At 42.3% G+C, this 23,594-nt stretch overlaps 3 protein-coding genes across 5 annotated transcripts in view; 2 read left to right on the forward strand and 1 right to left on the reverse strand.

Moving 5' to 3' along the window:
* Window positions 1–10,439, forward strand: part of NMT2 (N-myristoyltransferase 2) — a 35,306-nt gene extending 24,867 nt beyond the window's left edge. For all 3 annotated transcript variants that reach the window (XM_058820703.1, XM_058820720.1, XM_058820713.1), the window contains 3 exons: window positions 1,075–1,242; window positions 5,678–5,815; window positions 6,013–10,439. In XM_058820703.1, coding sequence (XP_058676686.1) covers window positions 1,075–1,242; window positions 5,678–5,815; window positions 6,013–6,033 — 327 coding nt within the window. In that variant the 3' untranslated portion in view covers window positions 6,034–10,439. The remainder of the gene's footprint in view (window positions 1–1,074; window positions 1,243–5,677; window positions 5,816–6,012) is intronic.
* On the reverse strand, window positions 10,335–13,351 carry RPP38 (ribonuclease P/MRP subunit p38). The gene is given in 3 exon segments (XM_058820729.1): window positions 10,335–11,427; window positions 13,118–13,176; window positions 13,178–13,351. Coding segments are annotated over 3 exon segments (1,113 nt in total). The 3' UTR covers window positions 10,335–10,547.
* A 1,667-nt stretch (window positions 13,352–15,018) lies between these two features.
* Window positions 15,019–23,519, forward strand: ACBD7 (acyl-CoA binding domain containing 7). The gene is made up of 4 exons (XM_058820686.1): window positions 15,019–15,245; window positions 22,870–22,987; window positions 23,091–23,153; window positions 23,240–23,519. Exons 1-4 carry the CDS (start codon window positions 15,234–15,236, stop codon window positions 23,311–23,313), a joined length of 267 nt encoding a protein of 88 aa, XP_058676669.1. The 5' UTR covers window positions 15,019–15,233; the 3' UTR covers window positions 23,314–23,519.
* The last annotated feature ends 75 nt before the right edge of the window (window positions 23,520–23,594 follow it).

The raw sequence follows: 23,594 nt of genomic DNA on the forward strand, positions 1-23,594 counted from the left end.
TGGACTTTTCCACAGTCTAATTTAGAGTCTCACCTTCTTTCTCCACTCCCTCTTCTCCCTGCCCTCTGCCCTGCTCCCTGAGTTGGTTTTTGGCTTGCTTTGTGAGTTGAAGCCTACAGGAGAGCTCACAAGCACCAGGATTAGCATGAACGTGGCATTAACTAAACAGCATAGTCTTCACTTACTTGTTTTATGCTGTTGTTTGGACTAGTTTTTTACTATACAAAATGTAGATTTGTTAGTGCTTAAAATCTTTTTAAGACCAGTGTGACCTGGAGAAGCTCCTGTCAGACTTTTAAGTCATCTTTGTAATGTGCAGATCTAAGACCTTAAAATACTCTGTATAATTTATGAATTAATATTTTTGTCATCCTTACTGAATTTAGTGAGTGACTCAATAACTTTTCTGTTCCTTGTAGTTAGTATTACTCTACTACAGAATCTGTACCTGCTCTAAGACAAAAGCTTTTTTGCACGTGGTATGTTCAACTGTTTTACATTTTATTGTAGAAGTACTATTAATTTAAGGAGCCATCTGAGGTCCTTCATTAAACTCTAATTAGTGGTTACTAGTCATTCAAAAGTAAAGCAAACAAGCAAGAAGTATTTGTGTGTCTCCTTTACCTTATTTTCTTGGAGATACTCTGGGGAGTTTTTATTAATATCTTTTGTATACCAGCACAGTATATTTTTTCTCTGTTTTTAGAAAGATGAGAAAAATATTCTTTGATGTGAATGTCATCAGGTTTTTAAAATATCCATAATATTTTAAGAATATTTCATTAAAAATTAGTTCAGTCAGAAAAAAACTTTGATACTTTCAGTGGAAGTGTGCTTTTTTAGCTTTGCCCATAGAAAACTACTGCTTTGACAATTGTTTGTCAGAATGTTAGTGGTGTAATAGACTAGAAAAATATAAATGTTTGTTTTCTCTTAGCTAAGAGTAGCTGCTATGCCATAGTACTTACAGTACACAAACCTTGCTGCATTTATTGCTTTCTGTAGAAGTGTCACATCAGCCTAATCAGTAACTGATTACTTATTAATGGACTTTTTTGTTTTGGTTTTTTATAGGGTTCAAATGGTATTTTAACAGATTTCCTCAGTTTCTACACATTACCTTCAACAGTGATGCATCATCCTGTTCATAAAAGCCTCAAAGCTGCCTATTCCTTTTACAATATTCATACAGAGACTCCCCTGTTGGACTTAATGAATGATGCACTCATTATAGCTAAATTGGTAAGTTGTAGGTTGGTTTTTTCTGCTTCATTCACAAAAGTACTCCTAGGAATACTGGCAAGGTAAGAACTGGAGTAATTTATCCATGCCAGTGCATTTACAGCACAGAGTGCAGTTGATGAGACATATACAATATATATATCAAAATATAAAGCAGTGTGCTTGTTTTTCCTTTTACTCTGAGTGATGCTGGGGAATGACAAATGCATAAAGTATTTTCATTAGCTTGAACTGTGGATACACCCAAGAGCACACTGATGACAATAGTCACCAAGTATCAGAGGAATGAAAAGTATCACTAAAATAATTTCCCTTGGTGATGAATTAATAAGCACTATCAAAAACATTTTGCTTTTTTAGATTATTTTTTGTTCCTAAAAATTTTAGAAATTTATTTATGTGAGCTTTATCATGTTACCATTGCTCCATGTAAAGCTCTGTAGATGATGTCATAGTGTAGCTTTTAAGCATACCCTTAGGTATGGAGTTATACTGATAGATGTTTGATTGAATGGAAGGGAAAAGACTATAAATGAAGTTCTTAAACAGAAGAATTTTGAGAGTTTAGTACTGCCTAATGAAAAGCTGTCTCTCAGCTCTTAGTGACTGTGGTTTCATGGAAGTGCAGTGCATGCCAGCACTCTGAATTTGCACAGACCTGTTTGCCCTGGGTGCTTCAAAGCACTGCAGAAGCTTCCTGTGGTCCATAGCACCCACTCTGCCACCATTCCCAGCAGGCTGCAGGCACAGGAATGTTCTCTGCTCCTCCTTCCTGCCCTGCTGGTGCTGTTAGAGCCTCCTGGGGAGTGCCTGGCAGGCCATGCTCTGAGCTGCCTGCACCTGCCACAGAGGTTCCTGTGCTGGTTCTGGATGAAGCCAGTGATGGTCTGCAGAGGCTGTATCTGTTCAGACTTCAGGCTGCATCAAAGCAGCCACAGAATCTTCAGCCTGTCTGTCCCAGCCATGTTCATGGAGCACTGCAGCTGAGCTGCCATCTGTGATGGGAGCTGCTTGCTGAGGCTTGTTAACCTAGAAGCAGTTCAGTAACTGTTTGTCAGGGAAAACCCCTGGATAGTTATTGGAAATATGGTTATTCAGGCTCCAGAATGATCCAAAAGGAAGTTCAGAGACAGACTTTGAGAAGGCAGTATAATTTTCAGGAGTGGCTAAAAATACTGGTAATTATTCTTAAAAGTCAAAGTTGGAAAAGTGTTAGTCTGGGTTAGAAGTGTGGCACAGGGAGCTGTGTGTCTGGCCATTCTCTGGGCTGTGTGTCTGGCCATTCTCTAGGCTGTGTGTCTGGTCATTCTCTGGGCTGTGTGTCTGGCCATTCTCTAGGCTGTGTGTCTGGCCATTCTCTAGGCTGTGTGTCTGGTCATTCTCTGGGCTGTGTGTCTGGCCATTCTCTAGGCTGTGTGTCTGGCCATTCTCTAGGCTGTGTGTCTGGCCATTCTCTAGGCTGTGTGTCTGGCCACTCTCTAGGCTGTGTGTCTGGCCACTCTCTAGGCTGTGTGTCTGGCCACTCTCTAGGCTGTGTGTCTGGCCATTCTCTAGGCTGTGTGTCTGGCCATTCTCTAGGCTGTGTGTCTGGCCATTCTCTAGGCTGTGTGTCTGGCCATTCTCTAGGCTGTGTGTCTGGCCATTCTCTAGGCTGTGTGTCTGGCCGTTCTCTGGGCTGTGTGTCTGGTCATTCTCTGGGCTGTGTGTCTGGCCGTTCTCTGGGCTGTGTGTCTGGCCACTCTCTAGGCCATGGTGGGACAGGTGAGGGTGCAGTTCCATGGTCTGACCCCAAGGCTTTGCACCTTCCCCTGCATACATTTCTCTCTCAATGATACATGCAGCTCTTTCCTTTTGAGCAGATCATCCTATATCCCTTGCAATACTGGGATTTAGACACCTGTGGATTTCTTAAGTACCTGTGCCTGTAATGCATCATTAGATGCCTAATTATAGTTGTAGATCTGGCAGTTGAGTTTTCCATGAGGAGAGCTAAGGCAACAGAGATGATAATGCATCCTGTTCACAGCGTTTATTGACAAACACAGTGAGTCTGGCTGGGATGGAGTTAACTTTGTTCCTTGCAGCCATATGGTGCTACACTTTGTCACTGAAGCAGGGCTGATCACACACCAGTGTTTTGGTTGTTGCTGAGCAGTGCTTGCACAGCCTCAAGGCTTTCTCTGTCCCCTGCAGTGAGAAGGCTGAGGGTGGACAAGAAGTTGGGAGGGGACATGGACACACCTATCACAGGACAGGTGACCCCAGCTGACCAAAGAGATGTTCCACTCTGCTCCACAATCAAGGCTGAAGGAAAGGAGGAGGAAGGGAGGATGCTTCCAGCATTAGCATTTATGTTCCCTAACAATCATTATGCATGCTGAGATCTTGCTTGCCAGGAAGTGCTTTGACATCTGTCTGGCAGTGGGAGGTAGTGAATGTATTCTGCTTTTTGCTTCCCTTGTGCCTTCAGCTTTTGCCTTCTCTGTTAAACTGTCATTATTTCAATTCACAAGACATCTTACCTTCCTTCTATTTTCTCCCCATCCTGTGGGAGAGCAGTAAAGCAAAGGCTGTGTGGGTGTTTGGCCCTTGTCTGGGGACAGTCTCCACCACAGTCTCCTTTCTGTACTTTAACTCCAAAGAATGGGTTTTGGAGATACAAATTCAGTTCAGCAAATTGCTTTAAGGGTCTGCATGCCAGCTAATGTTTATTTTTATCTTCATATCACACTATATAAAATTTTTTTAGAATTAGTTTGGCAGTTACCAAACTGACATGACAAAACACCTGACCTTCAAAGTAAAGCCCGAAATTTGGAGTTATTAACTTAGGTTCTATGTATTCTGCATGGAGAGTGAGTGAGATTTTGCTTCAGGATAACCCCTCTAAAGCACTGCATATTTTATTGTGGAAACTGACACAGAGTTTCTAGATCTAGAACATAGACAAGAAATTATCTTCTGAGTCAGATTAAGTGATCTGTCAGAGCTGTGGGGAAAGTACCTTGAAACAGAAACCTTTTCATCCCTTTAAGAAGATCCTAACGTGAAACTAATCTGCTGATATTTAGATACTGAATTAAAACTACATCTGTAGAGTTTTGTTAGAGTGTTTAATTGCACACCTTAATGTGCTTGTATCTAGAGTGTGTCTCTATTGTCGCCCACGTCCCTTCCTGCCTTCTGAGACAGGCAGCCTTCTTGCTGTTACTGTTACTTACTTACTTGGAATATTTCAAAATTTACTTTCAATGCCAAATGTCAAATACTGTCACCTCATTTGTCTTATTTCTGTTTTTCACAGCACATTTAACTTAGCATGGTGTCATCTGCACACAATGATCTTTGTGTAAAGTAGCAGGATGCTTTACTAAACTCACTGTCTGTGCTTTGTAACTTTCTTTTAAATAGTCCTGAGGAAGAGCTTAACTGCTCTTTTTCTTCAAACCCTCTTTTTCCTAATATGGGATGCTCATTTAAAAGAAAAAAAAAAATTTTTTTTTTTTTTTTTTTTTTTACTGAGTAAAGAATGTTCCCTACTCCATCTGATTGTGCTTAAGTAATTGAGCATTTTTGTTTTGTACCTTTTGTCTTAAAAGTGTATCATGTCCTGCTGGTGCTGTACCTTTGTGCTGTTAAGACTCCAGGAGCTTAGGTCAGAGTCCCTTGTAGTAAATTGCAAATAAATGGATTTTATATCCTCACCCCTGAGCAAATTCAGCTTGCCATATGTGATGATTATTGCTGCAATGGCATACCAGCCCTGGGCTTCAAGTTACTTGCCAAGAGTTCCCAGTGAGGAGAAAGGATCTGAGTATGTGTTGATGGAGGAAAAACTCTTGAGACTGATTTGGCTGCGTGCCTCTTCTGAGACAAAAAATGTCTTTTTGTGGTGAATTTGGGAAGTTTATGAAAAGAGGAGTTGGTAGAGGGTGCACAAGTAAGGGAGGGAGAAACACATGAAAGATTTAGTTCTAAAGAGAATGGCATTTCAGAAAAGGACTAAATCACAAAGGTATGTTTATCATTAACAGAATGATCAATTGCTGAAAAACAGTAACTGTATTTATGCAGCTGCAACTGGAATACGCCAGTGTCAAAAAACTGTATGTGACTGTAAAAAATGCATGTCTCTAAGGGTAAAATAATGGAAAATGTTTTAGGGACTCTTTAGACATTAGGCCCTGAAAATGGCTTTAAAATTTATACCCTTTTGGAGCTAATCTTCAAGCACAGATGTGCATTATACTTTAGTTTTTATTGAGAAATGTCTTCATGTGTGTACCTAATTAAAAAGCAAGATTTATTCCATTGTATTTTTTCCTTTTAATTAGCCTAAGTCTCTTGGATACCGTATGCCACTCTGTAAAGTATCATTTGTGTGTAATTTGAAAATTTCAAAAGTAAAATTTTAAAAATGTTTTGCTGTTGCCAGAAAGGATTTGATGTGTTCAATGCACTAGACTTAATGGAAAACAAAACATTCCTGGAAAAGCTCAAGTTTGGGATTGGAGATGGAAATTTGCAGTATTACTTGTACAACTGGAGATGTCCAGGCATGGAATCTGAAAAGGTAAGGGAGAAAAATGAGTTCCTGAATTCCATTAGATGAAATAGTACATTAATTTACACTGGCCAACAATGGGCAGAAGTTTTAAAAATACTGTAATTGGCCCTGTTTATGATCCATAATTGAGATCAGAAGACTGCTGATGTTTAGGTTTACTGCCATACTTGAACTAAAATACTGTATTTTTCTTCTTTCTTTAGGTTGGTCTTGTATTACAATGAGAACGTTTATGTTTCTAGAACTCTTGAGGTCATCCTTTGAGTTAATTTGATCTCCATAACTCTTGAAATGGTCTTGTTCAAGAGGAGTAAAAGCACAACGTCAGTGATACTGAAATAGTCCATTAAATCTGATCAATGAAGACATCCACATGTGACCAAATTTATGCATTTTCAGATAGATCAGATAGTTCATGAAACTCTTCTGTTGTCCATGAAAAGAATAAAAAGCACATTCATTTAAGTTTCAAAGCTTAGCTTGCACCTGGATGAGAAGAAGGTATTTTTTTTCACTCTGTAGAAAAGACTGTTTTGTATAAACTGAACTTCAGTGGTGGATTAGGGTACAAAAATATTTGCTATTATGTGGATGAACTGCTGCATTTCTATTTATTAAGTGGTGATGTATGTATGTCAGTGTAACAGAATGAAGGATACAAACTGGAGTATCTTTGCTTATTTACTTAACATGGATATCATCATTTGGGGGAAAATCATGAAGTATGATACCTTTGTAGCTCTATGAAAGTCCTGGATGTTTTTGTAACTGGAGCAGTATGACAGTGTACTGGTTTAACTAGTGCATTTGTTTCTCCATAAGCAATGCTGCCAAATCAATAAAAAATACAGATTTGTACTTTGATCTTCAATAGATCAGTGGATTGATTTAACAGTATCGCACTGTTCAGTGCAGGTGTTATCTATGTTGCCAGAATGATAATACATTACTGTACTTAATTTACAGTTGTGGCACAATACCTTAGTTTTTCCTCAGTAGAATAACATCAGCCTGTGTGTAAAACTAAGAATTTTAGTAGTGCTATCAGGATATTTATAGTTTGAATGTTTTCAACGCTTCTGCGAAATTGCACATATTCCTTTGTCTACTCTGATTTCCTATGAAGTCTGTAATTCTAATGAAAAGTACCTTGTGTAAATATGTATTCATAAATTGTTCCTGGTAGTGTTTTTATCCTGACTTTGGAACAAGAAGTTTTGCTATATATGTGGCTGGTAAGCAGAAGAGAAATGCTCTGCCGTCAGTCCTTGGAAGTCTCTGTGCTGCACTTCCTGAAATGTAGAAGGGCTGATCTTTGTTGTTGGGTGGAGCTGTTTTAATTCCCTCATGAATGCTCGGCAATGGGAGTGGCTTCTGAAGCACTTTACATGCATTCCAGCATAGCGTCATAGCTAGAGAGGATAGCAGTTCTTTCAGCTCATGGATGCTGCAGAAGCGTGAGCACTGAGAAAATCTGTGTTAAGAAACTGTTCTAGCTGAAAGTGCCAAATTGTGGTATAGTGAAGCCTCTGTGCTGTGAGCATCTTTTGAATGTGACTTGAATATCTCATGAAATGCAAATGTCTGACTTTCCTTTTAAACATGCCTGTAATTCTGACAGCAGATTTTGCTGAGAGTTTAATTCTGTACATGAAGATAAATTTGTCTGTTCTTCATAACTGTTAGCCCTACCCACTACCTTGTAGCAGTGGAGTTTTTCTTTCTTCCCGCTCCTTTTCCACTGTGTGAATGGTTTGTGGTTTGGTTTCTTTTTCTTGTTGAATTGTGGTGAGAGGATTCTGCCCTAGAAACAGTGATAAATACTTTCCCTTATGCATTATAGCTGATTAAAGCATTCAACCTCCTTCAAACAAAGGAAGGGACTGAACGTGGTTTGTTTGACCCCTGGCTGTGCACCAGCTCAGGACCTCATAAATTTAAAAGGACTTCACAGGAAATCTCACAGTGCAATTGGGCTTTACATCTCTGGCCACTCTTGATACCTCCCTCCTAGTAGCAGTCAAAGCAGGTGGTGCAGAGACAGCTTGGACTCTGTGTGAGGCCTGAGCAGAATTAAGTGCCTGAAAATGTCATTGATGGCAGCGATACCTGAAGTAACAAGAAGGATTTAATCTTGACTCCATCAAAGATTTAAGTTTTTATCTCCTAGAAGACAAGGTGGTGCCTCCTTGGCACACATTTTCCTGGATCACTCTGGGATGAGGTTCACCAAGGAGCTCAGTGTGTTCCTCTTCAGCTCTTAAAGGCAGAGCCTCAGCAGTCCTCACTCAGGGCTGCCTGAAGTGAGCTGGGACAGCAGGGCATAGCTCTGTCCTCATAGCAAAGATACTTCCTTGCTGAGACAGCCCAGGTGATCACAGCCCAGGTGAAGGATATGTTATGCTCTCTGCCTTTCTTCCCCTCAAAAAATTGTGGTGGAAGAAATGTTAGGCAGATGATTTCTTTTCTCCTCTGAAATCAGAAGGCAGATCCTCCCAAGTATTGTCCTTTGTATAACTGAGGCCATGACAGCACCAAGTATGTCCAGGTAGAAGACATACATGAACGTGGGTTTCCTGCAGCCTGGCTTCTGCCTGAATCTTCAGATTAGGGCACATGAAGGAAGGAGCATGGCCAATCTTGTGCTCTCTTCTAGTAAAATAGTGCCATTTGCTTCTGAATTCAGGGGATAAACTTCTGTCTGGCTCCCTCTGCATGTTCACTAGGGGGCTGGAGGGCAGAGACATGCTCCTGTAGAAGCTGTGCAGCACTGTAGCTGAGAGAGAAAATTTATCAGCCAGAGCATGAGGGAAACAGGCATCTAAGCCTGAGTGTTTGGGCAGCTCTTGAAGAGTTCTCTTCATGGACTTGTGTGTGTTAAGCATGGCCTCTTCTGTCCTGCTGAGTGCTCTTCACTTGTAGTGTTTAGCTGAAGTATCACAGCATCAAGAGGACTTGAATCTTGAAGGTGTCCCAGCCTGCACCCACATAATAAGACTCCAGATGTGAAAATTGTGGCAACTCACTTAGACTTCCTAGGCAGGTACTAAACAAAAGGTGAATATGTGTGTGATTTATGTGGGGCCACTGTCAGGAGCTCAGTAGGAGAGACCCTTCTCTTGTTTCCAGGGCTGAACCTGTGTGCATTAGTCCTGCTATGAGGGTAAGACTCCTCAGAACCTAATAGGTGTTTGCAAAGGCTTGCCAAATGTAAAGCTTGCTCTACCACCTTTTGCACCCGGCTTTTTAAACATCTGTTATTTCTTTCCCAAAGTAACTTCCTATCTGCAGAGGGAAGCCAAATCCCTGAAGACAGAAATCGACCTGGGCAGGCAGTGAAGTGCTTGAAAGATGATTGCTGTGTTTATGTTCTTTACCAAAGCTAATCCTTATGCTCTAAATGCTACAACTCTTATGTTATGGTTAGCCAGCCTGGGAATGAAACACACTAGTGCTAGCATGCCTTCAAGTTTTATGCACTCAGAAATCCAGAAAAAAGGACTTGTATCAAGGACTGTGAAGCAAGGCAAAGAAATCTCACCTCTTCTTGAACCCTCAGACACAGACAAAAATTGTAGCATTTAAATGCTGTGTTTAAACTTCAAGGAGCATCATGACTACACAATCACTGCTCATTGCTAGTGCCTGCCTTCATAGTTGGTATCATGAACTAAAGCAATGTCTAAATAAATTCAAACTACAGATGAGCTATTGGATGGCAGTGGAAGTCTGGATTAACAAATCTCTGAAAAATAATGTAAATTGTACCTTTTAAGGAACAACAAAAGTTACTCAGTTAAGGTATTTTATGCTTTCTTCTACAAGTAAATTCCTAGGCTGTTGATTGCCTGAATTGCAGTGCTATTTCCCTTCCTTCCTACCACCCAACACCCTCATTAGAAAATTGTGCATAGTCCCCTGTAAAATTAAAGGAAACTCAGAAATTACATTTACAGTCTTGTAGCAGTTACAGTTCTCATCTACGTTATATAAAACAGTATATGGCTTATGTCAGTTTCCTGGGAAATAATGTTAGATTTCATTTAGAGATCTAATGGAGTTTAGGTTTACATTTTCTCAGAGGATATGTGTTAATAGTTTGCATATGGAAGTATTTTTTTTTAATACTGCAGCAGTAGTAATTTGGATTTGTATTTGGAAATAGCTTTTCCTTCAGCATACCATGCACAAGGAATCAGGTGGAACCCAAGTCTGCATACATTTGTGACCAAAAACAAGTTGTTCAGCAAAACAAACTATAATAAGAGTTCAAAAGGGAAGTCTGCCTGTGCTATTTACTTGAACCCAGCTTTAAAAGACTTATACTGGCATGGACCTTTGTTTAAATAAACTTTCACTTTTGGTATTTATTTGTTTGAGTAATTATACTTAAATCTCTTTTGCTTAAAGCATGTTCATCTGTGTAAAAAGACAAAGTTCATCTGATGCTTTGTATTCATTCCAAAGAAGTATAAATTATGTCTTAAAATTGTTTTGGCATTTTCATTACCGGCTTTAACTCTGATCTCCAGCTGCAAATGAAAATACTTACCCCCAGTAAAGACTAACACCCAAGTCTGAACAATATTTTTTATTAAAGCAGAAAGTACCTCAGCCAAATGCAACATGAAGTTCACCCTGTATTCAAGACCTTTACACTGTAAAGCCTAAAAGAACTGTTAGAACTGTACTCCATCCTGCATTTAAAAATCTGTTGAATAGAAAGAACCAAACTCAGTTATGCTGAAAAAGCCTTTTTCTTTTTGCGAGGTGGTTTCTTTATCTTATTGGGATTTGGGACAAGTTTCTTGATTTTCAAAGGCTGCAAAATTACATGTGAAAGATCAGGCTGACTGCTCTCCGTATGCTTCCGCTTCTGACTTGTGAGCTTATCCCCCAGCACCTCTGCAAGCTCTTCGGGTTCCAGGCTTCCTGAGGAATCTGTGTCTGCATAAGCCATGGATTCTTCAGTTCTGTACTGAAACCACGGCACTTCCAAGGCCGGTATCTTTGGGATTATGGCTGCTACAGCCTCGGTGAACGTGTCCGAGTGCTTTCTGAAGCCGAGCGCCAGGACGGAGGTCAGGCCGAGGAGGGGCGCGAGGGTCTCGCTGAGGCGCGGCACCTGCCCCGCCGGCGTGGCGCGGCTGGCGCTCAGCTCCACCAGGTGCGACGTGAGCATCGCGGGCTTGGCAGACTTGCACACCAGCAAGAGGAGAAGTTCGTTTTTTTCCAATGCTTTTGTAACTTCGTTAACTCCAATAGCAAGCTGTCTTCTGATACTTACGTCAGTCCATCCTGGTTTTTGTGGGTGGCTTTCTGCTTCCTCTTTAGGGAAATCATTGGTGCCGGCATCACACTTTCTTTCCGTTTGTTTTTTTGTGAGGGAACGTTTTTTCTTTCTTGGACTCTCAATCTTTTTAAGTCCAATATGTTTAATCCTTTCTTCTAAGGTCTCTAGTATAAAATGCATATCTTCTCCGTCGATAGTTTTCCATTGGAAAACAAAGGGGTTATCTAGACACGTTTTTACAGTGGTTTTCTTTGCTTTCCGAAGTGTTGCCGTGCCTGGCTGAATTACAGACATCCTGAGGTGGTTGATCCTGTGTTTTGTCACCCTAGGAAGAAAGAGCAAGACATTACTTAAAATACTGTACTGTCTGCTGTGGACATTGTTACCAGAAGCTTCTGGGAATGCAGAAGAGAAACATTGCATGTCAGTGATACTGGCATCTATCAACCTCACGGCACCAATCCTTCACACATCTTCCACAAGGCAGGTGCGGACTTGGGTTTTTTTATTAAATAAAAAAAGCTGGACCGGACAGTATGGCAACAGCAGTGACAACAGACCCTTCTAAAGCTGAACAAAAGCAGCTGGAGGTATTACAGATGTAAAAAAACCACAAGTCCAACCAAGCAACAAACTATCCCCAGAATCACAGGTTGAAGGACTACTCCATTTTCAATGTTGCACAGCTGCATTGCCCCCCCATGACATGGGAGGGGGGGGGAAATGGCAAAAAATCACAACATGAAACAACAACAATAATTCCTGGATTATTTAGGAATTTTATAAATCTGATTTTTTAATCTTCAGTCCATGCCTTTGTGTTTCCCTGTATTTGGAAGGTATGATAAAAATTTGCAGACTCTTTAACAGTTTATGCTTTCAGGGAAGGAAGGCAATCCCCTACATGCCCCCAGAAGTTCAGAAGGGGTCTTTTGTGCCACCTGGACAATGCCTTCAGGGGTGAGAAAAACTGAACAGGAGTGGAGAAAGTGTAATTGTTCTTGCTCTGATTGATCTACTCCGGAGTAGCAGTGAAGGCATGAGGTCAAGCCTGATGGCAGTCCCTGGTAAATTGCAAAGCCCCCAATTCCAAAATACAAAAAAAACACCGGAGCACTCTTGAGTACTCTCAGAATAATCTATGAAATACCCTGGGCCACCTCAGTGATTGTCCATCCAGTCCAGTTATCTGCTTCCAACACTGGAGAAACCAGCTGAGGAGGACAGGGCTGGCATTCCCCTCAGCTCCCAAGCACCCAGAATGATTGCATTTGGGATGTAAGGATAAAGATGTGCCGACTTAACCTATTAGTCCTTCACGGAGCTATCAATTCATGCAGTTATCCCTTTTGCTTACCATCACAGTAGCAACAACCAAAAAGTGAACACAACTAAAAAATGGACATGAGCACAAGAATTCTTAAGTGTGACTGAATGGAAGCTTGTGATTGCTAAAAAAAAAAAAGAGCTCTGGGTTATCACTTTTTAAAGCTTTTAATTAGGGATGCTCTGATGACCTTTGACAGGCAAAATAAGCAACAAACACAATAAGAAAAAAAACATGTTCACAGTTCAAAGACGACATTTCCCTTTCAAAATGAGCGCTCCTGAGGAAAACAAGCGTGCAGGAGTAAGGAAACAGCAACAAGTGAACAAACGAACACGGCTCCTCCACCTCGCACCGCGGTCGCGACCCCCTCGCTTCCGGCGGAAGGGAGATCGCAGAGACGCCGCCCGCTCCGCCAGGAACCTCGGCAGCGCTTCCGCCGCAGGGCGCTCCGGGGCTCCTCCAGCTCCCGGCAACAGCGAAACGCGGGCTAAGCACGGTCCCGCACAACGCCGGCTCCCTGTGGAGCGGGGGCTCCGCCGAGACCGCAACACCCTCTCCTCGGACCGCCGCCCCTCAGCCGCCAAGCACTGCGGGCCGGCCCGGGGAGCGGAGCGGCCTCCGGCTGCCCGACCGCGGGGCCCAGACCACAGCTGCCCCGCGCCCGCCGGCGCAAAGCCGCCCTTACCTCGGCCTTCCCGCGCTCCAGGAACACGCCGCGGGACGCGGCCTGGTCCCGCTCCGCCCCTGGTCTGGCCCGGTCCTGCTCCGCCCCGGTCCCGCTCCGCCCCCGGCCGTGGCGTAGGAGTCTCTCCGCGGCGGGGCGGTGTCCGGAGCGGGCGGAGCAGGAGGAGCTGTGGCGGCTCCCGCTGTGGCGGCTCTCGGCGGGCGGGCGGTGCCCGCGCTGCGCTCAAGGCCGCATGCCCAAACGGCTGTAGCGTTAGTGTACGGCGGCCATAAAGCGCTGGTGCCCGGGGCCTGCCCTTGGCGCTTCTCACCGTAGGCTCACTACTGGCGCTCCTAGCGCTCGAGCTCTCCCGAAAACCGGCGCATAGGCGATGGCAGACCTGCTCAGTCCCATGTCAGCTAGCGCACTCAGGGTCGGGTCACCAGCTGCTTCATAGGGGCCTCACAGCCCCAGGACAGTCCCTCGCTGCGGTGCAGTGCGCGCCGTGCCGTGCACGGACATTGTGTGCTGTGACCAAGGTGACAGGCGAGGACTGGTTCTATTCGCGTTACCCGCAATCTGCCCGCAGCCTTTAACAGATCTTCACAAGTGCGTTCATTTTCCACATTCACCGCAGCGCACAGCATGGATAAGCACAGCTCTTTGGCCCTGAAAGAGCAGAGCTTCTTTGCTAGGGCACTGGTACTACAGAAATGTTTCAAGTTTTTATTTTTATCTCCTATTTACTTACATTTACTTGGATTGTTTCCTTGTTAATTCCTGATTTAATTTAACCTGGACTTGTTTCCCCTCAAATTACTTTTTTGGCATGGTTTTATGGAAGTTAGTGAGTTAAAAAATGCAGAAGTACCTACCATAGATCAAACTATGCTTAGGAAATTATGTACATGTGAAAAACGCCAATCACTTGTTTTTTTAAAATTTTAAAAGTTCAATACTAATAAAATGGTTATAAAATAGTAATACAATTAGAGTAATAATAATTTGGACAGTTTGAATTAGGACAATATGAGATAATAGAACCAAAGAGTTACAGACATCCGGGTACCTTTTTCTGGGCAGCACGAGCCTGAAAAAGGACACACGTTAACAAAAGATTAACTCCTAAAAACAATAGTTTGTTGCATATTCATACACTTCATACATGATGCATAAATTCCGTTCAAACACAGGATTCTGTCTGGTCATCGACAACTTTTTCCTCTGAATCCTAACAGCGCCTTCGAGGCGGGAAGAAGTTCATTTCTTCTGATAAGAGAGCAATAAATTAGTTTTCTTTGAAAGATTTAGGTGTCCTGTGGCTGCTATCTCACTGCAAGCGTTTTCTTTAAAAAAAGTATTCTACATAGCATCGTTTCTATTTTAACATTTTTTATAACCTAAAACTATATTTAACACATTAAGAGAATTAATACAGCATTGCATTCTAACACAACACATATAATATTCACTTTAACATTTGCCAAAAGCCAATCGTAGAATACGTGTTTTTCACATACATAAGTGTATAGAGGCATGAATATAAATAATTCATTGATACAAGAGAGATGGATTTTTTTTTTCTTCAGTGGTTACACTTGTGGGGTAGTTTATCAATTGATTTAATATTTTTATTCTATACTTAGTAGACCAAATTGAAAATCAGCTTTCACAGTGTATTTTGTGTGTGTAGCCACTTGTGTGAGGCATCCTTGAGATGACCCTCGTGTTTTCAGAGCTGCAGCTGAAGGGTGCGAAGTCGCAGGTTGGTTGGACAATGGACATGGGCAGGGACTGCGGCAGAAGGAACATGTCCAATAACTGGACTGGTTGCACTTCAAATCACTCAAGAAATTCCTTTGTCAAACAAACGGCTTGGGAATCTTTCTGCCCTCAGCCTGGCAGCCTAATCCGCAGTGGTGCGGCTGGAGCTGGGCTTTCAGCGGAACCCACGGGGGCTCAGCGCTCCGTGCCCCCCGCCCCCCGAGCCGAGGGCGCGGCGGCAGCAGCGAGTCCCCGAGCGCTGCGGGGCTGAGCTCACGGGCACGGTCCCGGCGCCACCGCAGCCCGCTGGCAGACGCGCCGCGTCCTGCCAGGAGAAGGAGCGAGGCCGTTCCCTGCGCATCCCCGCAGCATCATGACTCTCCAGGTACGCGATTCTGCATCTGGGGAGACAGGCCAGGAGAGGGATGCGCTGTGCGTCTGTGTGATGCCGTGCTGCGGACTGTGGTGTTTCTTCCGCGTAAAGATTTTTACTGCAGAATCAAGGTTACCTTGTGGCAAGGGAAATCTGCCTGAACCCTTGGAGGTTAAATAGTGCATTACTTTTCACAAGTGGAGGATGAGAAGCAAGCTGGTTAATATGAACTGTTTCATGGGTCATGTAATATTTTGGATTTTTTTTCATGGGTTCAGAGTATGCATGAGTTATGTTTCTCCAGACGTGCATCTGAGTTTGCTAGGACTGAGTTAGACGTGGAAAGGCAGGTACATACTTATGTTTTTAGGATCTAGCTGGTTGCTTGAAGCTGTTAAAGGAGGAGGGAAACTTCTAACACTGAGACAGTGCTACATGTGCTTTGGGAAGTGTAAATAATTTTTAAATAAGTTGTGCGGATTTTTTAGAGTGTATGCATCTTTGGACTGCTACAATTTGATAGCTTTGTGTTTTGGTAGGAGAGCTTCTACTTACCTTCTAGCTAGACAGAGTGCTTCTTTTTATGTACTCTCTGATTGTAGCTTTAAATAGCTGTTGAGGAAATTATCTTCATTGCTGGCTTTTAGCCTCCTACCTTTGTGGGAAACTATGAATACTTCCCTTGTCCTGGCCATGTCCCGATAGATTAAGCTGATTTTCTTCTTTAGGCTTTCCTATTATCCCTTTCACTTTCAAGATTTGCAAGCTCTTCTATCCCTGTCTCATTATGTCTGCCTCAGCTTAGTTAGTGTGCATTTTGCAAAGAGGGAGCAGCACAATGCTGTGACCTAGATGCACGGAGTGCATTGCCAGCAGCTTAGCAATTTTCTTCTGAGCTGCAATTATGCTGAATAGCACAGAGGTTTCATTGTGCTGTGTTACAGCTAAGAAGAAATCTCTTTCTTACATGGGTCAAAATTGCCAAATCCCAACATAACACTACCTTTGCATCATTAATAATTGCTGAAATTACAGCTTGTTTTATTCTGCCTTAAACTCAATCTAGCAAGTGAATTTGTTAGCCTGATGATTTAAGCAATGAGCCATAAATTATGATAAGAAAGAGCTGAAGGCAGTATGATATGCTGTTCCATAACTGCATAGAGTTACACTTAAACATAAAAATTAGTGGTTGAAATTTTAAGATGCCTATGCATTCTGCATTAGACCTTATAGAGCTTGTCTGTCCACGCTGGTTTGCTTGACAGTTACCAACCATATCCATAAATTTACTGAATCTAGCTGTATGGGAATGAGGACAATGAATAAAATAATGTTCTCTTTAGTGAGGCTGTAAAATACTTTTAAGTTTTGCAAACTGGTAAAATATTCTGCAGTAAATGAAGAATTCATTCAAGCTTTTTTCTTCGCAAAAAGACAGTGTCTGATAATGGTCTGATAATTTGTGCTTTTATCTTTAAGGCACATGTGTATATTTATGACTGTATATATTTTTATTCTTTTTATTTGGGGAGTTAAAGGGAATATTATCGGCACATGATTAACAGAAAATTATATTTTTACAGGCTGCTAATAAGCATGTTGTGTAAGCAGGCAAATCCTAAGCAACAGTCTGTGCAGAATGATTGGCTAGAGGAGGATAAAGAACAAAAGGTTTAGTATTTAGATTTCATTTCTGCACCTTTCTTGCTTTGTAAGAAATGCCTTTGCAAATCTTTAAACTATCTTGTGATACTTGCCTATAGATGCAAATAGAATAAAATTATAGGAAAATAAGGTTATTAACTTAATGGTTTCCTTAACTTTTTATCTTTTGTCTTGTACAATTGAACAGGACTTCTGGTTCATTCTTACTGTGAACTTGTCATGGTTTAACACTACCCAGCAAATAAGTACCATGCAGTCACTTGCTCACCTGCTTCACCTACGGTGGGATGGGGAGGAGAATTGGCACTGAGGAGAAGGGGGAGGAAGCAAAAACTCATGGGCTGAGATAAGAATAGTTTAATGATTTTTTTAAAAAGTAAAATATAATACTGTGATAGTAGTAATGAGAGAGAGAGAAAAAGAGAGAGAGTGCATGTGCAGATAAACCCAGGAGAAGCACATGATGCACAATACAATTGCTCACTACCCACTGACCAAGGCTAAGCCCATCCCTGAGCAGCATTCAGTCTCTTTTGACCAACTCCTCCCAGTTTCTGCACTGGGTATGGATGTTCTGTGGTGTGGAATATCCCTGTGGCCAGTTTGGTGAGCTGTCCCAGAGGTGTTCCCCTTCCCTTCCCCAGATTCTTGTGCATCTCCTCACGTTCAGAGCATGAGACACTGAAAAGTCCTTGGCTCAGTGCAAGCACTACTCAGCAACAACCAAAACATCAGTGTGTTACCAACAATATTCTCATCCTGCATCCAAAACACTGCACTGTAGCAGGTACTAGGGAGAAAATTACCTGTGCCCCAGACAAAACCAGGGCAGAAGTTTAGATCAGAAAACAATTCCAGACTTGTGAAAGATTTCCACAGATTTGAATGGTCCTTGTACATCAGTGCTGGCAGAAGCTCACATGCAGTAGTAACTTATTTAATTTAATGTGAACAATGTAGCAACCTAGTTATGGTTTACTATTGATACAAATTTTAAATCTTGCAATTAACAGAGTCCTACTATTGTTTCCACCTGTGTGGATAATATTAAGAAATGTCTGTGATGGAGGAGTCAGTCATAGTTATAGTCAAGAATGTCACATTTCTAATGTTTGGCTTAATAATGAAATATTTATTTTAATAAAATTGTAGCTATAAAAAATGCCTTGAGCAGTAGGTCATCACATTTATTTTTGTAAGTGAATGTCCATCCCTTTTATACATCTATTCCAATAGTATGACTTTAAATGTTTTGCTTTCAGGACCATCAAATGTACAGTTCAGTTTCTTTGAACCACTATTTTTAATTCTTTGGTAAGGTCATTTGCATTGCTAATTTTGTTTCCCCTCGTTAAATGCTTCTCCATTAGAAATGCTGTACATCTAGTAAGAACACTTGTTAGTGCATAGGAGTTTCTGTGTCATTACACTTGCCTTGCCACCTCAGTACAGAATGCCCTCATATGCCAGTGCCGCATGCCTGGAGCTGGCACAGCAGCGTGGCACGGCCAGAGTGACTCTGGGGCAGGCTGGGATGCCAATTCAGAGCATGTGAGCTCCTCTGCAACCCCCATGTCCCTGCCTCTTCCTCGAGGTGAGCACAAAGTGGAACAGGCCTGTTCTCATGGAAGGATAAGGCACCTGACTGTCAAAAAAAGCCCCATGAGCAGTCTCGCAGGGACTGTGAGCTCAGACTCCTGCTTGTGGCAGTGTGTCTGTCCCCCCTGCTCCCAGCTGAAGGCCCTCATGCTGTGCTTCAGACACGGGGCAAGGTGCTTCTGTCCCAAACCCCAAATTCTCTGCCTGTGCTGGTGGGAATTCCTGGCCCCAAACACATGGGTTCACCATTCTGGGTTTGCTGCTGAAAGGAAGAATTGTGTTATTTACTTACTTACTATGGGCCTCAGCAATTTTTGGCGAAAAATTAAAAATTAGCTTAATAACTGAACTTGTTGAAGCATTTCAGGTTGTTGTAGCAAATCCAGGTACAGTTGCTGTGCAGGAGGAGACCAAGAGACAATACAGCATAAGAAGAAAAATTAAAATTTCAAAACTTTCATGAAAGCAAATATTAATATTACCAAAAAAAAAAACTGAGAAGGGGTACTGTAAGACCATTTCAACATTATTGATTCAGCTTTTATATGTAGTCTAGACCACACAATTTTGGTTTATCTAAATTACAAATAATATATATACATAACATATGAGTGTATTCTAAGCCTTTTGATTTTTTATTCTAGAAAAATCCTGTAATTTTTTTGCAGCACTCCCAAATGCTTGGTTGGTAAAAAAAAATAAATCTACAGTGTTCTTAAAAGAAATCAGGCACAAAAAGCTGGACTTAAAGCTTCATGTTTTTCTGTGGTTCTATGGTATAGTTGCATTTTAGTAACATTGAGAATTATTTTTATTAAAACAGGAGCAAACTACATAAGTAATTACATGTTTCAGTTTATAAATTTCTAGATTTAAAAATATAATTTGGAATTAATTTAATCTAGAATTTAGTGCAGAAAGTGCCAAATCATATACTTTATTGAATGACCAAGTGTCAGATCTTTGTCAGATCTTTAAGAAGACAAATGGCAATTGGAATCTGCCTAATTCTCAGAAGAATTGCTGTATTCAAAATAGAACAGCAGCATTTCTCAAACTTAAAACAGTCATTTTCAATTTTAGCGCACCAATTCTTCTCTGTACTCCTCCCTCTCTGGGCATTTGGTTCAGGGAGGTCTTGGTGGGAATCTCCCAGACACTTCTGCTTGTCATTTATGCAAGCCTTAAGGTTCTCATTGAGTTGAAAGATTATTTGTTAAAAAGCATCTGCATTGCTGCAGGGTTTTGGTCTTTTCCTTTCATTTCACTTCAAGGATGCCAGGAACTGAGAGATTTTCAGATGTGTATTGCCATCATGAATCCTTTCCATCTAATGTTCTGTGAATTTACAGCTGCAGTTTAAAGAATATTCAAGATTTAATTGCTGTTTTGCAGGGCACTAGAATGCCTTTTAAATCACACGTCATGATTTTTTAAAAATATTCCTTTTAAATGCACCTCTCTGCCTGCTGTTCCTTGTTGCAACACTGCTGTTACAGATGTACATCCTCCTGTGGCAAGCACTTTTGTTCTTAGAAGGCTTGTGCTTTCCCTTTGTGGGTTTCATACAGCAATTCAAAATTTGCATAAAATCAGAAATTCCTCAGAAGTTTGTATCTGGCAAATCTCATTAGCCAAACTAAATTTCCAGACCAAAATAAAAAGTGAATTCCATCTTAGGAGGCAGAGGTGGTAGAGTGGCCAAGTTTCAGTGCAGGAAGCTGCAGGGCACCCAGCCACCTGTCCTTACCCTGTTTTGCCTGCTGCTCCTGCCTCCTGCAGCCACCAGCTGGCGTGTCCTTACAGTAGTGAATATGTCATGATTCCAGGGAAGGGCCTTTCTGTGGGGAAAGATGCTTGAACATCACTCTCTAATTAAATTACTACTCATTTTTCCTTCTTAAATTTAAAAAAAGAATAACCTTTCTCTTGTGCTTTCTCTTGTACTTTATCTCTGTTCAAATACAGAATGCTGTAGTGAACCTAGCTCTCATTCTTATTTGCTTATTTCCATCACCTGACCCACCCAGCACAGTCACTTGCCAAGGAGAAAGGCATCAATTAAGGAGATAAACATGCATTATGTATTCTTTAAAAAAAAAAATCAAATCTTTTCTGTAACTAAAGGGAAAGGTGGTATAAAGAAGCACAGTACAGACTTCTGAGGTAATGCCAGGATCTCAGTGATGTGTAAACAGAGCCACCTCAAATCATTGCTGACTTTTACACAAACTTTTAAGCTGAAGTAGTGTGTTGATGCTGGCTAAATGCCAGTATCCACCAAAGCCACTCACTCACTCTCCTGCAGCTGGACAGAGGAGAGAAAATTTTAACAAACGGTTCATGGGTTGAGATAAGGACCAGGAGAGAGATTGGTCATCAAATACCATCAAGGCAAAAGAGGCTCAACTTAGAGACATGAAGTGAATTTATTTCTAACAAAATCAGAGCAGGATAATGAGAAGTAAAATAAGCCCTTATAAACACCTTCCTCCCTTCTCAGCTCTACCCCCTACCCCAGCAGTGCAAGGGGACAGGGAATGGGGGTTGTGGTCAGTTCATGACCCACGGCTTCTGCTGCTGCTCAAGGAGAGGAGTCGTTCCCCTGCTGCACCGTGGGGTGGCACAGGAGACAGTTCTCTGTGAACCTCTCCAACGTGAGCTCATCTCATGAGCAGCACAACTCCCTGTACTGCTGCAGTGTGAGTCCATCCCATGGGGAACAGCTCCCTGTGGCTGCTGCAGTGTGAGTCCATCCCACGGGAACAGCTCCCTGTGCTGCTGCAGTGTGAGTCCATCCCACGGGAACAGCTCCCTGTGCTGCTGCAGTGTGAGTCCATCCCACGGGAACAGCTCCCTGTGCTGCTGCAGTGTGAGTCCATCCCATGGGAACAGCTCCCTGTGCTGCTGCAGTGTGAGTCCATCCCACGGGAACAGCTCCCTGTGCTGCTGCAGTGTGAGTCCATCCCACGGGAACAGCCCTCCCCAGGCTGCTGCACTGTGGGTCACTCCTCCACAGGGTGCAGCCCTTCAAGGACAGGCTGCTCCAGCCTGGGAGCAGGGCCCCTCTCCAGGGTCTCCACAGGATCACAGCCTCCTCCCAGGCATCCCCGTGCTCCTCCTGGGGCTCCTGCAGAGGCTGTGGTGGATCCCTGCATCCCCACGGCCTCCATGGGCTGCAGGGCCCGGCTGCTGCCCCCGGCCTGCCCCACGGCCTGAGGGGAATCTCGGCCCCGGCGCCTGGAGCAGCTCCGGCCCCTCCTGCGCTGCCCTCGGGCTCTGCAGGGCTGCTCCTCTCACGTTCTCGCTCTGCTCTTCTCTGGCCGTAGTCACAACCGAGCAACCACTGCTTGTTTATTTTCCTCCTTAAATCTGTTACCACAGAGGTGGTGCCACCATTTCTAATTGGCCTGGCCTTGCCCAGCAGGACATCCATCTTTGGAGCCACCAGGGACTGGCTCTGCTGGACATGTTGGAAGCTTCTGGCAGTTTCTCATGGAAGCCACCCTTGTAGCCCCCCCCAGCCCCAAATACCAAAAACCAGGCCATGCAAAAGCAATACCCTGGTTTTGTATATTTTAAGTATTTGTGCAGGATATACTGTGCTTCTGTAAATGCAGATCCAACTCAAAAGCTAAAATAATTGTTGAAACCAGCATATAGCATGTTAAAGTGTTTGTATCAGCCATCATTAGAGTAGTGTGTAACCTGATGGGTCTGTAGTCACTATACAAAATCTGTCTCTCTCTGAAATGTTCTGGGCATGAAACAGAACTCCAAACCTTAGCCTGAGTCCTGCTTTATAGCAAGAATGGCTACAGCCTCAGGTTGATGTGAGTGTGTGATTCAGTGATGAAATAGTAAATTTACACTTTACTCTGGTGCTCTGCTGTGTTTCAGAGATGACTGTGGAAGGTGGTCCTGGCTCATCTCCATGAGGTACCTTTGTGCCAGCTGTTGATCACCTACCTCCCTGTCAGCAGAGCAGAGGGAATGGAGGGTGAATTGGGCAGTACCACTCAGGGGATTTGAGCTCCACCAATTGAGCCAGCACAGTGTAGGCAGGGTCAAAACAACTCAGAGATTACTGTGGGGCGTAAAGTTCAGTGAATGGCTTCATACCTGCAGTGTAACTGTAAAAGACATATACATCACATAAATTGTGGAGGCTGCCCCTATCAACCATACAACCCTATATCCCTTTCTAATAATGTACACATTTATGAAGCTTCTTTCATGGGAAGAAGCCTTGTCTGATTGCTAAACTCAAGTGAGTAATTGAGAATATCTAATGATATTACTGTGTGTCTTATAACTCATGTTTTTAAAACATCCCTTGAAAGGAGAACCCTTTCTGTTCTTTCATCAGGCTGACTTTGATGGTGCTGCAGAAGATGTAAAAAAATTAAAAACAAGACCAACTGATGAAGAACTGAAGGAACTATATGGATTCTACAAACAGGCTACTGTTGGAGATATTAATATTGGTATTACTATATATACTCCACATTTAATCACATGTCTTGATAAAATCAGTCTAATGTGATGTAAATCTGCATGATAACCAAAGCTATGCATTTATTTTGACAGAATGTCCAGGAATGCTAGATTTGAAAGGCAAAGCCAAATGGGAGGCATGGAACCTGAAAAAAGGTGTTACACCAATTAAATTTTCATCCTGTAGTCAAGTTTATAGGATGACAACTGAGAAAGATAATTATGCCTACTTTCCTTTGCAGGTTTATCAAAGGAGGATGCCATGAATGCCTATATCTCTAAAGCAAGAGCAATGGTAGAAAAATATGGGATCTAGAATATTCAAAATAATTCCCACTAATACTTAACTCTTCAGTAGCTAATGAACTAACTCTGTTGAGAAAAATGCAATACTAACTCCTCAGTGAGGTCTGGCACTAATATCTTCTAAGCATAAGCTGTTTGACTGTAAAGGGTATTTACATATATAATCTATTTCTAGCTTGTATATGAATCTAAATAAATTTGAACTGAATAAATGAAGCTTTCTATGAGAATTATGGATTTTTGTGGGTATTAAATTATATTTAGCATTTTGATAGGAGCAGACAAACAGAA

Source organism: Ammospiza caudacuta, chromosome 1 (genome assembly GCF_027887145.1).
Source record: "Ammospiza caudacuta isolate bAmmCau1 chromosome 1, bAmmCau1.pri, whole genome shotgun sequence".
In the NCBI taxonomy this organism is placed as follows: Eukaryota; Metazoa; Chordata; class Aves; order Passeriformes; family Passerellidae; genus Ammospiza; species Ammospiza caudacuta.